At 35.1% G+C, this 15,497-nt stretch overlaps 2 protein-coding genes across 2 annotated transcripts; one reads left to right on the top strand and one right to left on the bottom strand.

Moving 5' to 3' along the window:
* Positions 1-8,207: 8,207 nt before the first annotated feature.
* Positions 8,208-10,632, bottom strand: LOC112526403. Its single transcript, XM_025136688.1, has 3 exons — positions 10,540-10,632; positions 10,251-10,473; positions 8,208-8,317 (listed from the first exon to the last, which is right to left on the bottom strand). The coding sequence occupies exons 1-3, from the start codon at positions 10,630-10,632 to the stop codon at positions 8,208-8,210; spliced, it is 426 nt and encodes a 141-aa protein (XP_024992456.1).
* A 480-nt stretch (positions 10,633-11,112) lies between these two features.
* LOC112526404 lies at positions 11,113-11,694 on the top strand. Its single transcript, XM_025136689.1, has one exon. The coding sequence runs from the start codon at positions 11,113-11,115 to the stop codon at positions 11,692-11,694; it is 582 nt and encodes a 193-aa protein (XP_024992457.1).
* The last annotated feature ends 3,803 nt before the right edge of the window (positions 11,695-15,497 follow it).

Genomic DNA, 15,497 nt, shown 5'->3' on the forward strand with positions numbered 1-15,497 from the left:
TCAAATACTCATGCATCCAACCAACCAAGAAAAAACCGGGATAAAGGCTTTAAAGTTATGCCTTTTGGTTTAAAAATACAGGATCAACGTACAAGCGAATGGTAAATCGAATGAATATTCAAACAACATTTGGGTGACACCATGGATGGATATATCAACGACATGTTGGTAAAGTCAAAAAGGGAGACCGAACACATCAACCACCTCAAGCATTCGTTCGAAATTTTCCAAGAATACAAAATGAAATTAAACCCTACAATACAAAGTGCTCCTTTGGATTCTATGCAGGTAAATTTCTTGGACACATGGTCACACGACCAGGAACCGCCAAAATATTAAAGAGGTATAACGCCTTACTATACGGGACGAGTAGCTTGAAGTCGACATCATCGAATTTAGTTCTCGGTTGCCCTTTTTGGCGCCAGAGTCGAAGAATTTGAAAGAGAATAATTAAAATAACAATAACAATTGTGGTGGTGTCCGTGGAAGAAAAATAATGAAAATTAAAATCTTTTGAATGTATTATCGATTTTGCACATCATTCTTTAATACTTGTTTGTTTGAAAATTCTAGTTTTTTAAAATATAATGCAGCGAGATATATCTTCATTTTAATATTTTGTTTTGTTTTTTTGTCTTTGTTGATATAAACGATTTATTTGTTTTGAGAAAGATAATGTTTTTATGATTTAGTGAAGTAATTTATTTTTGGCTTAACAATAAAATTTTATAAAGATAATGATTCTGTTATAACTCAATGATTATCCAAATTATATTTTAGATTTTATATATTTAAAATGAGATGTTTATCGTGTATTTGATTATGTTTATCTGCAGTTAGTTATACGAATTAAAAAATAGAGCTTTAATAAGTTGTGATTACGCACAATTTACTTGTAATCTTAAATTTTAAGTAATATGCATTAATACACAGTACTTCATGCATAAAGAATAGTTTTTAAGAGTTTTTGTTAAATGTTTTATAATATAACTAGAAGGGTACTCGCACAATGCAACGAGATCCATCTTGATTTTAATGTTTCATTTTATATTTTGGGTTTATCAATGTTATAATGCGATTTTATTTGATTTTGAGAAAAAAAATGTTTTTATTTTGAATGAAATATAAATTTGAACATATTATAAAATTTTGATGAAAATAAGTGATATTAGTATCAAATTAACTATTTAAAAAATCTATTTCTTTTGTGTAATTTCAATAATTCAATTTTTTATTATGATATAATTGAATTTTAAAAACGAACTAATTTATTTTTGGTTTAATAAAATAATTTCTTTAAGATAATAATTAAGTATTCTGTTAGAACTCAAAGATTATCTGAATCATATTTTACATTTTTTATATTTGAAATGATGTTTATCATGTATTTGATTATGTTTGTCTGCAGTTAGTTATATGAATTCAAACATGAAGCTTTAATAAGATGTACGCATACACATTCTACTTGTAATCTTGAATTTTAAGTAATATGCATCAATAAACAGTATTTTATGCATAAAAAATTATTTTTAATAGTTTCTATCAAATGTTTTATAATATTATATAAATATAGATAAATATTGAATGCTTTATGACATACTATTCATGTTATATATATATATATATATATATATATATAACATGAATAGTATAATGAAATTTTCATGCAATACTTAATAACAACTCAAAATCATTGTTTGCCTACAATTTTAATATATGCATTTGCTTGTATACACTTAATTTTTTAATAGTACAACTTATAATAAAACATTAAATATAAATTATTAATATTTAAAAAAATTCAATTTTTAAAATATTTTCCTATTTTACCATTTTTTTAAATATTAATATCAGAGGTTTTGAAAACTTTTAATACAATTCCCAAATAAAAGATCAATCAACCAAATAAATATTAAATAACTGATATTTTTAAAAATCTCATCTCATAATTGATCAATTTGTAAAAAAATCTTAAAAAATAAATTTAAAACAATTCAATTTTCGGTTCCAATTAAATATTACATTTCACTATATCATATGGGTACATTTTTCTGTTTTCAAAATGATTTTTTAATAATAGGTAAAAAGACCAAAATGTCCATGGATTAACGGAACTTCTTAAACAGTTTTAGAACAAATGACTTAATCCATAACGAAAATGAAACTACAAAGACTCTATATATAATTGTTTAAAGTTAGAGACCTAATACGTAATCTTTGTATAACCACAGGGGGAAATTTTGTACTCTTTTTATTCCTAAACGAATGTATATAGATAGGGCGGTTTGATTCACTGAAACAAATTGAAATCAATTTTTTTTAAATCAAACACCATTCACGCACACACCGACTTCAACTCTCGGGGTCCAACGGTCGTTGCTGCTCTGCATCTCAATCTTACAGCTATTGATGCTCTGCATCCTCTCTCGGTAAGTTGAAATTTCTAGTGTTTATGTTGAATAATCGCTCCTGAGATGCTTAGACTTGAGTAATTGACATCCTCATAACACATTACACATTGTTTGGATTGGGAATATGCTTATATGCTTAATGTTTCTGTCATCTTGAATGCTGATTTTATTTTGAATGATTCTGTTGTATCAGATTCCATCCTCGTAAAACATTCCCATTTTGTTTGGATTTGGTAACTTAAACTGTTAGAACCAATCCAACGAAGTATAGAATTACATTTCCAAATTAGAAAATAAAACAGAAACAAACAGAAATTAACCAAGAAATTTAGTAAAAATCTAACTTTTACGATGATTTTTCTATATGCCAAGATCGAGAGATAGAGGCTTGCCACAGCGGTGTCCTAAGATGAAATTTTTTGCCCAATCGTGCGTTGGTAAACGGACGTTGTCTTGAGGATACAACTATCTAATCGGATTGATGCACGTCAATCTGATTCCATCGAATCGATAATACGTTCCATGAAGCAACGATATAGAGAGGAAAAGTTATTGAGAGAGCATTTTGTGTATCCAGAGGAAAAATCGTATCTGATTTCTGGAAATACGAAAACAAAAACGAAAAATTAACTGCAAAAATGCAGTTACCGACACTGGTCTCGAATCGGGTAAAAACGTAATCGGGTCATAAGAGCTCAAGAGACAAATCTTTTGACCATTAATATTGGGTAATGCCACACCAAAGCCCAATGTCAATCCTTCTTTTGGGTCTCTCTCTAACTTGATAATTCATGTGTGTAAGGCCATATAAACACATGAAATTTTCCTTCTTTTTCCTATGTGGGACAAATGTGGACTAATATCCAACAATACCCCACATTTTCTATTCAAACTCCAACAATACCCCATATTTGAATAGAAAATAAGCTTACAAACATAGGAAATTATTTGCTATTCATGGAGCTAAATACAATGTACATCAGGAAAGGTGTCTTTTGGACTTGAACTGTCCTTAGTGAATACAAATCGGATCTACTTAGTGGGTAGTGAACATAAGTCTTAAACTAACCACCATGAGTAGTAAATCTAGACAATTAGCATCACATACATCATATCTATACGTATATCTATTCTTACGGTTGTGTTCATTTCGGTCGTGGACATAATCCTTTCTTCATGAGACTTTTAGAGAACTTAGCCATCTCGGTTCTCAAAGATGCGACCGCACACCATTCTCACATAGGTAATGTCAATCAGGGACATTCCATAGTATCCCACTGTAAGAGCTATTGACATTATTAAGAATAAATTCAATTCTTAAACTTCTACGGAAAACACAAATAAATCATCATAGAAATAAGCATACCTTTGTGTTAAGCGCTTGAATCTTCCTCAACTAGTTGGCATATTGAACCTAGGCCATGGGATCTCCATTGTTGCTAGGTTAGGTTTCCGCCAAGGAGTGAATCTTGTATTGGATTTAAGCCCATTCCTCTCGATGAAAAAATGACTTGCTCTCGATTTAGGCCTTTTGTCAAAGGATCTGCAATGTTTTCCTTTGACTTTATGTAATCAATGGAGATTATTCCATTCTTCAACAAGTCTTTTATCGTGTTATGGCGTCGTCTTATAAGTCTAGACTTGCCATTGTAGATTTGGTTCTTTGCTCGCGTTAGAGCAGCCATGCTATCACAATATATACAGATAGCAGTACCGGGCTTTGGCCATGACGGAATACCAATAGGAAAGCTCTTGAGCCATTCAGCTTCTTCAGCAGCTTTGTCTAAAGCGACAAACTCAGCTTCCATAGTCGTGCGTGTATTAACCGTTTGCTTGGATGACTTCCAAGATATTGATGCTTCACCAAGTGTGAATACATATCCACTTGTGTACTTACTTTCTGAATTGTTAGAAATCCAGTTCGCATCACAATAACCTTCTATCACGAGAGGATACTTTGTATAGTGTAAACCATAATGAATTGTATGTTTGAGATAACGAAGCACTCTCACTAGTGCATACCAGTGATCTCTTCCCGGATTATGTGAGTACCGGCTTAATCTACTCACCGTATATGCAATATCCGGTCTCATACAATTCATGATATACATCAAGCTACTAAGAACTTGAGTATATTCCAATTATGATACACTATCTCCCTGAATCTAAAAATCTCCCTGATTCTTTTTTAGATTAGTAGATGGATCAAATGGGGTTACCACTGGTCTATCCTCATAATGTCCAAATTTTCTGAGGACTTTTTCAATGTAATGGGATTGTGTTAGAATGTAGCTTTCAGAGATCTGGTGAATCTTGATTCCGAGAATTACATCCGCTACTCCCAAGTCTTTCATATCAAATGAGGAATTCAACATTTTCTTCGTTTGATTGATCACATCCATATTGGTACCCATGATCAACATGTCATCCACATACATGCATATGATTACATATGCATTCTTATATTTCTTGACATACACACATTTATCACATCCATTTATCTGAAAACCTTGAGATAAGAGTGTGTGATCAAACTTTTCGTGCCACCACTTTGGCGCTTGTTTATGTTCATATAGGGACTTAGTCAGTTTGCAGACCTTGTTCTCTTGACCTTTAACAACAAACCCTTCGGGTTGTTGCATATAGATCTCTTCATCCAGTTCACCGTTTAGAAATGCAGTTTTCACATCCATTTGGTGTATTTCTAAATTGTGAATCGCTGCAATTGCCACAAGAGTTCTTATCGAGGTTATTCTCGTAACCAGAGAGTAAGTGTCAAAGAAATCTTGACCTTCTTTTTGACGATATCCTTTGGTTACCAAACGAGCCTTATACTTTTCAATCGTCCCATCAGGTCTATGTTTCCTTTTAAAGATCCATTTATGGCCTATTGGTTTGTGTCCCGATGGGAGATTAACCAATTTCCATGTATTGTTTTGGATAATGGAATCAATCTCACTCTATATGGCCTCTTTCCAATAAGGAGCTTCGGAAGAATCCATAGCTGCCTTATAGGTCAACGGTTCACCTTCTACATTAAAGGTTACATAATCTAGTCCAAAATCTTTGGCTATTTTCCCATGCTTACTTCTTCTAGGTTCAATTTCCTTTTGTACATTGGAAGTGCTTTCCCCGTTCGAGTTTGTACTTGGATTTGGTTCATCATGAGGTGAGATATCCTTATTTCCTCTTTTTGTCGGAATAAAGATTGTTTCTCCTTGTCTCTATAAGGAAATGAGGTTTCAAAGAATTCTGCTTCGGCAGATTCTATTATCGTGTTTATATACACATCCTCAACTTGTGACTTGTGTACAAGAAACCTATAGGCTGCACTATTCTTGGCTAGACCAAGATATATGCAATCTATGGTTTTCGGTCCAAGTTTAGTCCTCTTTGGTAAGGGGACTTGAACCTTAGCTAGGCAACCCCACACTTTCATCCTTTTGAAGGTAGGTAATCTACCTTTCCCTAATTCATATGGTGATTGATTACTCTTTTTTTGAGGGATTTTATTCAATATCGTATTAGCAGTAAGACAAGCTTCACCCCATAGACTGAGTGGATCCCCGGATGTGATCAACATTGAGTTGATCATGTTCTTTAGTTTTATGTTCTTCCGTTCGGCTACCCCGTTTTGTTGAGGGGTATAAGGTGCCGTAGTTTGATGTACTATACCATGAGAAGAACAAAATTCAGCAAATTCATGGGATTCATACTCCCCTCCTCAATCGGACCTTAGAATTTTGATCTTCTTGTCGAGTTGATTCCCGACCTCGGTTTTATATGTTTTAAACATATTGATAGCCTCGTCCTTGGTATGTAACAAATAGACAAAACAGAACTTACTGCAATCATCTATAAATGATATATAGTAATTTTTCCCTCCTCTAGTTGGAGTTGCCTTAAAGTCACACAAGTCTGTATGAATTAATCCAAGCACTTCATTGGATTTCTCAACTGATTTGTGGGGATGACTTGTGTATTGGATTCTACACAAGTTTCACACTTTGTCATCTTGCCCATAAAACCTTTAGGTAACATGTTAAGATTCATCATTCTTTGTAAATAACGAAAGTTAACATGTCCCAATTGAAAAAGCCACAAACTAGGTAAGTCTATCATGTACATAGAAGGAGCGGAGCTTGAGTCCACGTTTGTCTTATTCATAATAATAGCATTGTTATTTACAGTGCTGATCTTAAAGAGCCCCTCGTGAAGGTAGCCCTTCCCAACATACACACCACCCTCGGTGATGACAAACTTGTCCGATTCTATTACAACTTTGAACCTTTTGTTACTAAGAACGGGGCCAGAAATCAAGTTTTTGCTAATTTCAGGTACATGTAAGACATTAGAGAGCATGAGCTCTTTTCCAGAAGTGAGCTTGAGGATCACACTTCCTTTACCCTCCACCTTAGTTTTAGTAGCATTCCTCACGAACATTGGTTCCTCATTGTGTACCTTCGTATAGGTTGTGAACATATTGTGAGAGTTGCATATGTGCCTTGATGCACCCGTGTCGAGCCACCAATCAACATTGTTGGTCACCATGTTTGCCTCGATCACACCAACGAACCGGTTTTCTGAATCAGCGATGTGAGCTTCATTGGACGGGCCAGCACCTCTACTTCCTCCTCCGTTCCCTTGATTCCTTTTGAACCTACAATCTTCTGCTTGATGTCCACCCTTTCCACATACCCAACAAAGGATGGGTTGTTTCTTGAAAGGGCGTTTAGTTTGGGAAAGAGGATTCTTTGTATTGAAAGACTGTTTCGTTGGACCTTTGCCTTTCATTTTCAGAAAATGTTCATTGTTGAACTTTTCTTTGGATGAGTTACTCGCCACCATATTGGCGTTGCTCCAAAGAGGTTCCACAATCCTTCTTGATTTTTCTATTGTCTTCCACAACTCGGAGTTTCAATACAAGTTGATCAAAAGTCATCTCTTCCGTTAGATGCTTAAGATACAACTTGAAATCCTTCCAAGTGGGAGGCAATTTCTCAATGATAGCACTAACCAGAAAGTTAGAGTTCAAACCCATACCTTCAACCTCGAGTTCATGAGCCAAGATTTGAATCTCCTCCACTTGCTTGACAACTGAACGAGAATCGTTCATTTTGAAGTTGAGAAACTTTCCCACAGTGAATTTCTTAGAGCATGCCACTTGCATTTCGTATTTGGTCTCTAACGATTCCCATATCTCCCTTCCGGTATTGGAAGTGGAGTATATATTATATAAGGAATCGTCTAGTCCATTCAGAATATAGTTTCGACAACTATATTCGTTGCTAGACCAAACATCGACCACTCTTTGGAAATCCGCAATCTGTCTAGCGGTATGAACATTCTGCCCTTCACTAACAGGAGGATTAGTAGGCGTCTGTTCCATGAGGACGTTCGAAACTCACAGCATGGTCAAGTAAAACAACATTTTTTGTTGCCAACGCTTGAAATCCGAACCCTTGAATTTATCGTGTTTTTCAGCGTAATTCTTCAATATCGTTGATTGATCCATTTGTTTATATTATCTAGAACCAAATTTCGTCTTAGATTGCTAGAACCAATCCAACGAAGTATAGAATTACACTTCCAAATTAGAAAATAAAACAGAAACAAACCGAAATTAACCAAGAAATTTAGTAAAAATCTAACATTTACGATGATTTTTCTATATGCCAAGATTGAGAGATAGAGGCTTGCCACAGCAGTATCCTAAGATGAAATTTCACCCCCAATCGTGCGTTGGTAAACGGACGTTGTCTTGAGGATACAACTATCTAATCGGATTGATGCACGTCAATCCGATTCCATCGAATCGATAATACGTTCCATGAAGCAACGATATAGAGAGGAAAAATTATTGAGAGAGCATTCTATGTATCCAGAAAAACAATCGTATCTGATTTCTGGAAATACGAAAACGAAAACGAAAAATTAACTACACAAATGCAGTTACCGACACTGGTCTCGAATCGGGTAAAAACGTAACCAGGTCATAAGAGCCCAAGAGCCCAATCTTTTGACCATTAATATTGGGTAATGCCACAACAAAACCCATTGTCAATCATTTTGTAGGCCTCTTTCTAACTTGATAATTCATGTGTGTAAGGCCATATAAATACATGAAATTTTCCTTCTTTCTCCTATGTGGGACAAATGTGGACTAATATCCAACATAAACTTTGACATTTTTCAGATGCTTAACAAATGCTTATTTTGAATCCATATATACATAACGAATACCATTTTTGTTTGAATTTTACTTGTTTTATTTAAATGGACCACTCTAAATAACATTCCTGGCTTTGCCCCAATTATAGCATGACTATGAACAAAGCTTTTTGCAGGGACGACCACCCGACTCTGTCTATAGGCCATAGAGATGGCTAAAAATCGGTCTCTATCCCAAACCCTATTCCCATAACGAGTCCCAGTCCCGACCAAAAACTCAAGGCCCGGTTAACGTACTTTGTAATCGGTTCAGGGAACCGGTTGTGGACCCAGGCCTGGCCCAAATCGATCCTATGTATTTTTCCAGTAAATTCGATTTTATATACAATCTTTATGATTTTTTTTAAAATACCAAAAGTGTATTTTTATTTTAATACACTTGAAAATATGTAATTTGGGTCAATTAAATACATTTAAAAAATATGTTTTTGCTAAAATACGTTTTTTTGCTAGTATACGAGTCGAAATCAAGAATTATAGCAAAAAATTAGAACGTTTGTGAGTTGGTATATTCCCCCAACTTATAGTTGACTTATATATAGTTAATAAAGGGTATATAGGACCAAAAAAACAATCAAAAATAGGAAAAAACGATCATACAACTGTTGTGTAGCGGTAATAAAACGGTAGTATTTTTGAAAAATCAGGCCGGTCCTAGGCCGGACCAATAACCAGTCCTAAAACTAGCCGGCTCAGACCAACTATTTTAAATAAAACTGTAAGCGGTATCAATCGGTCCCAACCCAGACCGGTTTCAAGTCGGTCTTGGTTCAAGAACGTGCCAGACCCATTTGGATAGGTCGGACGACGGCCTAGGACAAGAGAAAACCCAAGGTCAGCACTTGCTAAGAGCAACTCCAATCGAACGGCAAAACCCTAGTTTTGCCGTTCTTTTGGATCCAATCGCACACCAAAAACACCAACTTTTTGTCGAATGAAGTTTGTGAACGTCATATTTGCTGTGAGACACATTCACACTAAAAGGGTGGTCCCCACCATCATTTATTAAATAAATAATTACAAATTTTTTTTTTAGGTGTTTATATTTATTATGTAAATTTATATATATATATATATAATAAATTATTAATAACACAAATATGATACCGGATAACGTAGTTTATTAATGGAAATTTTAAAAACTAAAATACATAAATTAAAGGGTCCAATCGTCTCCGCTAGACATAAACTGACTAAAGCTTCCTGCTACGTTCTGAAATCCTTCGGCCTGGTCTTGAGCTCCTCCAAATTGTTGATGTTGAGATACTCAATATTGAGATGCTATGAATTCTGATCCTTGTCCAACCATATGAACCTAGGGTTCCGCTCTCTCTCTCTCTCTCACTATTCAAATTTTCTCATTTTTATAAACTCATAACACACAGGATCAGTGATAGAGTTTAGATCGATGAACATAAGTTTGTCATCCGCCAACCTCGACTCTAATACAAGTTTATGAGCTTGAACCTCATTCCTTCGCATCATAACTTCATTGTTTTTGGCTATTTATTTGCTCATTTTTTTTACTAGCCTTGACTAAGGTCTCTAGTTTATTATCATATTGGAGCCTTGATTTTGTTTTTTTCACACCAATTGGTCTTTGAGTACCTTCTGCGTCGTGAATAGTCAACGACGGTAAACCGGCATCTGTCCCAGACGATGAACCAGGACCGGAAGAAGGTGATTGATAAGGACTTTGTCGTTGATACTGAGTTGATGCAGTGACATTTGATAAACTCTCGGAGTCTTTAAGATGTCCCAATACATGATCAAACTTAAAACCCTTCTTATAGGATCCGTCAAGTTTTAACATCTCTTTCGCTTCGTTCATCTATGAAAAATACACGTTATATTTAAATTAATAAAACAATGATCAACTAAAACAATAAATACTTACAATATCTTGTTCAGAAGCACCACTTGGATTCCTCATTTCAACTTGATTGATACACCCTCGCAATTTTTTGCAAGCTTTTAGAATGCAAGACATTCTCGTTTCCAATGATCTTCTTGGTCGAGAATTGGATGCGAATAGTTCGGTTTGGTGATAAAGAGTTTCTACTCTTGACCAAAACTTATCTTTTGATTGGTTTCTACCTATTATTGGATTTTGAGTTATATCAAGATAACAATGACATAGTTGTATGTCTTCGTTATCTTTGTAGGATGAAGTTCGGATTGTTGAAGACATTTTTTATGAAAAGGCCGGTAATATCTCTATGAAAATGTGTGTGATTTAGCTTACCGACTCGCCCCCTATTTATACACAAAATTTTCAGTTCACTCCAAATGAAGACAGATTAGACAACACACTGATAAGATTCTTCTGAAAAGTCTGGTAAGATTCTTCTGAAATGTCTGGTAAGAATTAACAACACCACTGACTCCCACTATAAAACTTGAATCATAGCTATAAAAAACATATCTCAACTATATTTTGCAATCTTCTTTGTTGAGAAATACCACTCAAATGGAAGATAATTCGTATTCAGACGATGAGGCTTTTGATAATACTAATATCGAACTAATGGTCGAGGCATTCAATCTAGCGTCTGAAGTGGATAATTATATCCGTAATTATGCTCAAAACAATCATGTATCTTATCATGGTTTTATTCGTGGCCATATAGTTATCAATCGTGATTGGGAAAATGCCGATCACAATCTCTTCAATGATTATTTTTCTGAAAATCCTCGATTTCCTGAGTCAATGTTTCGTCGACGATTCCGAATGAATCGTACTTTATTTCTTTGTATTTTGGATGCTATCCAAAGTCATGACAACTACTTTCTCCAACGAAGGAATGGATGCGGCAAACTAAGGTTGTTCAGTTATCAAAAAGTTACTGTTGTATTTCGAATGTTGGCATATGGTGTGGCTGCAGATGCTACAGATGAGTACCTTAAATTAGACGAATCGACGATTTTAGAAGCTTTGAAGCGGTTTTGTAGTGCCTTCGTGGAGGTGTTTGGAGACCGCTATCTCCGCACACCCAATGCTAATGATATGGCACGACTACTCCAAGTTGGTGAACAACAAGGTTTTCCATGAATGTTATGTAACATCCAACTTTCTAAAAGTCCATTTAAGTTGCTAAGCATGATTAATTTAGTATAGTATTTTAGTGATTAGTACTTACTAAAGTTAGATTGGAATTTGGACTTCTGGATCGAGTTAGAGACTGAAATTTTATATTCAAGCTTCTTATATATCAATTAGGAGATCTGGAAAGTTTCGTGCGAAACGGAGTTGAAATGAATAAGTTACGCATAAGGGACTAAATCTGTCAACTATGACAAACTAGGTGGACTGTTGACTAAAACAGGTCAAAACCATGTCTAGCTCTCTAAATCAGTCAAATTTTCTCACCTCTAGAACTCCCACACACTCAAGGTGCGATTTACACACACTTAAGGCTAATCCTCCAATCCTTGATGATCCATGTTAGATTCTTGAGGATTATGTGTTAATCATCAAAGGTATGCTTCTAATTACAAGTTTATTTCAAGTAGAAGTGTTAAATTAGAGGCTAGGTTCTGCATTTGAAAGATTATAAAAGATAATGTTGATTAATGTGTGAATTTGAAGCTAAATTGGGTAAAATCTGCAACATGCAGTGAGTTATAAAGCTGGATTTTGACAGCTTTGATGCTGCTGTTTTAAAAAATTCATAACAAATCATAGAAAAATCTTAAAAATGTGAGGTCTGTTTATTAGAAAGCTTTAAGAGGATACTTTATTTAGTATTTTCAGGTCAATGGCTAAATCTGAGTCTAAGTGTGGTAAAACAGGGGTTGAACAGAGGGCTGTACAATAAAGTGTAAATAGGATAATCAAGATCTAAAGTGTATAACTTGAGTTTGGGATATAGTTGGTTTTTGATACTTGAAATGTTTACTCCAAGGGCTGTTTTAAGGCTATTTAGAGCCTCTGAAGGTTTAATGCTATTGTTGGTTGGAATTGGATGTTACCGCGTTCGGTTGTTTATAATAAAGCACTGTGAGTTTATATCGAACTTATACTTATATATAGTATATGTATATGAAATCTTACTGAAAAGTTGCTGATTTTGCATGCGTTATTTTGTAAGGTGAATTTTTCCTAACTTTGTTTTGGTATTTCTTAATCCTTTTACGTTGTGGTTGAGTCCGGATCCGAGACTGTTTATTTGGCCTTTTGATAAACCATGATCTACGGGTATTACTTCGTGTGATATGCCGTAGCATGGTGTATGTCCACGTATGCCAAGGAGAGGGAGGTTGGGTGTGGCATACCGATTGTCGTATTCACGTATCCCGATTGGTAGGGAGCCGGGTGTGAATACTTTGCATGGGCCCTATAGATGAAGAGGGGTGTGGTGCACATGTATACTCTATTTTGGTAGTGATGCCTTTGGTATTTGATATGTTTTTTTTGGTGTTGTAATTGATCTTAATTATCCTAAAAGTCTTATTAAGCACTGTATGTTAAGGATGAAAGATCCAAAGTTTTCTGTCGTGATTAAATGGCCAAGTATGGAAGTCCTTCGGGACCAGAGGCCCTCTAGACGACCAGAGCCTCTGGTTGTATAGACCAGAGCTCTAGACTCCAAGTCCTTCGGGACCAGAGGCCCTCTGGACGACCAGAGCCTCTGGTTGTATAGACCAGAGCTCTAGACTCCAAGTCCTTCGGGACCAGAGGCCCTCTGGACGACCAGAGCCTCTGGTTGTACTACGCTCTGGGCGAAATTCTAGCAGATTTTTGAGTTAACAGTCTAATACACAAATAAGCGATTCTTTCTCTTATGTTTCGTCTATTATTTGTATTTTTTTATAAAATATATAATTGTAAGCTTTGGTATAATCTCACTAAGTCTTGTCGCTTATTTTTTTAGAATAAATTTTCTTTTCAGGAAAGTCGGTAGCTGTCCAAGGAAAAGATAAAACAATTTAGATCTGCTTGTAGGATTCCAGATCTTGGATATCTTTTTGGTACTCGTTGTGCATATATCGTTTTGAGTTGTATCTAAGTATATAATACTTTTGGGTAGATATATTTGTATTTTTGAATCCGACTTATAGTACCGAAAATCGTCGGTTGTAGGCTTCGTTATTTTATTTTTGGTGGAAGTCTATAACATATATCCCGTACTTGCTTGGAGATTGTTTTATGGAAAAACTTTTGGATAAATAGTTTTTTTATTAAGAATTAGCGTAACCGATGTTACATGTTAGGTAGCCTAGATTGTATGCATTGGAAATGGAAGAATTGTCCAACCAGTTGGGGAGGACAATATTACGGTCGTAGTAGATCTCCAAGTATTATTCTTGAAGTTATGATCTTTGGATATGGCATGCATATTTTGGTTTACCTGGGTCCAACAATGACATTAATGTGTTGGAGTCCTCCCATCTTTTTGCTAATCTTGCAACAATGACATTATGTCATCAAAGGAAAATCATATAATATGGGTTATTATTTAGCTGATGGCATATCCAAAATGGGCCACTTTGTTCAATCTATTCACGATCCACGTGGCTCTAAAAACAATATTTTACAAAGAAACAAGAAGCATGTAGAAAAGACGTAGAACGTGCATTTGGCATATTGCAATCATAATTTGCAATAGTAACAGGACCTGCACGGTTATGGAGGAAGGAAATATTGCATGATATAATGACTTCGTGCATCATTATGCATAATATGATCATAGAAGATGAACGTAATATTAATGCACCAATTGAAGAACGAAGTGACGTGCAAGACGTGGGAGTTGAGATGATAAACGATAACAATGGTGGACTTGAATAGTTTCTTGCTCGACACAAAAAGATCAAGGATAAAGATGCTCACTTTGAACTTCGTAATGCATTAATTGATCATTTGTGGGACTAGTATACTAACTCGGAGAATTAGTATTATTTATGTGTTTTTTTAATTTGTGCTATTTGAACAAATGTAATCTTTTTAAATATAAAACTTATTAATTAAAATTTTATCGTTTTTATTTTAACATTTCTTCATTGAATAAATTAATTACTAATTATTTATTCTTATAATATCTATTACAAATTATAAATATTGTTATTAAAAATAATAAATAAAATATATTATTTTAATGTGGGGTCCACAAATTTGGTTTTTTTAGAGTGTGATTGGAGTTGAGTTTTTTTAGTGTTTATGGGCCCATCATATTTGGTGTTTTTGGTGTGTTTTTTTGATGTGAAGGTTGGAGTTGTGTACATTCGTATAGGTTGTGAACAGATTGTGAGAGTTGCATATGTGCCTTGATGCACCCGTGTCGAGCCACCAATCAACATTGTTGGTCACCATGTTTGCCTCGATCACGCCAACGAACCGGTTTTCTGAATCAGCTATGTGAGCTTGATTGGACGGGCCAACAACTCCACTTCCTCCTCCGTTCCCTTGATTCCTTTTGAACCTACAATCTTTTGCTCGATGTCCACCTTTTCCACATACCCATCAAAGGATGGGTTGTTTCTTGAAAGGGCGTTTAGTTTGGGAAAGAGGATTCTTTGCATTGAAAGATTGTTTCGTTGGACCTTTGCCTTTCATTTTCAGAAAAACATTCATTGGTGAACTTTTCTTTGGATGAGTTACCCGCCACCATATTGGCGTTGCTCCAAAGAGGTTCCACAATCCTTCTCGGTTTTTCTATTGTCTTCCTTAACTCGGAGTTTCAATACAAGTTGATCAAAAGTCATCTCTTCCGTTAGATGCTTAAGATACAACTTAAAATCCTTCCAAGTGGGAGGCAAATTCTCAATGATAGCACTAACCAGAAAGTTAGAGTTCAAACCCATACCTTCAACCTCGAGTTCATGAGCCAAGATTTGAATCTCCTCCACTTGCTT

This window comes from Cynara cardunculus (genome assembly GCF_001531365.2).
Source record: "Cynara cardunculus var. scolymus isolate 2C chromosome LG 14, CcrdV1, whole genome shotgun sequence".
Lineage (NCBI taxonomy): Eukaryota > Viridiplantae > Streptophyta > Magnoliopsida > Asterales > Asteraceae > Cynara > Cynara cardunculus.

Bases quoted from the DNA above. Each gene is read 5' to 3' on its own strand.
- LOC112526404 (XM_025136689.1), top strand. From the start codon at position 11,113: ATGGAAGATAATTCGTATTCAGACGATGAGGCTTTTGATAATACTAAT.
- LOC112526403 (XM_025136688.1), bottom strand. From the start codon at position 10,632: ATGTCTTGCATTCTAAAAGCTTGCAAAAAATTGCGAGGGTGTATCAAT. The intron at 10,474-10,539 runs GTAAGTATTTAT...TATTTTTCATAG, and splicing joins GTGCTTCTGAACAAGATATT to ATGAACGAAGCGAAAGAGAT. The intron at 8,318-10,250 runs GTACTCAAAGAC...TCGTATTTCCAG, and splicing joins GACTATTCACGACGCAGAAG to AAATCAGATACGATTGTTTT.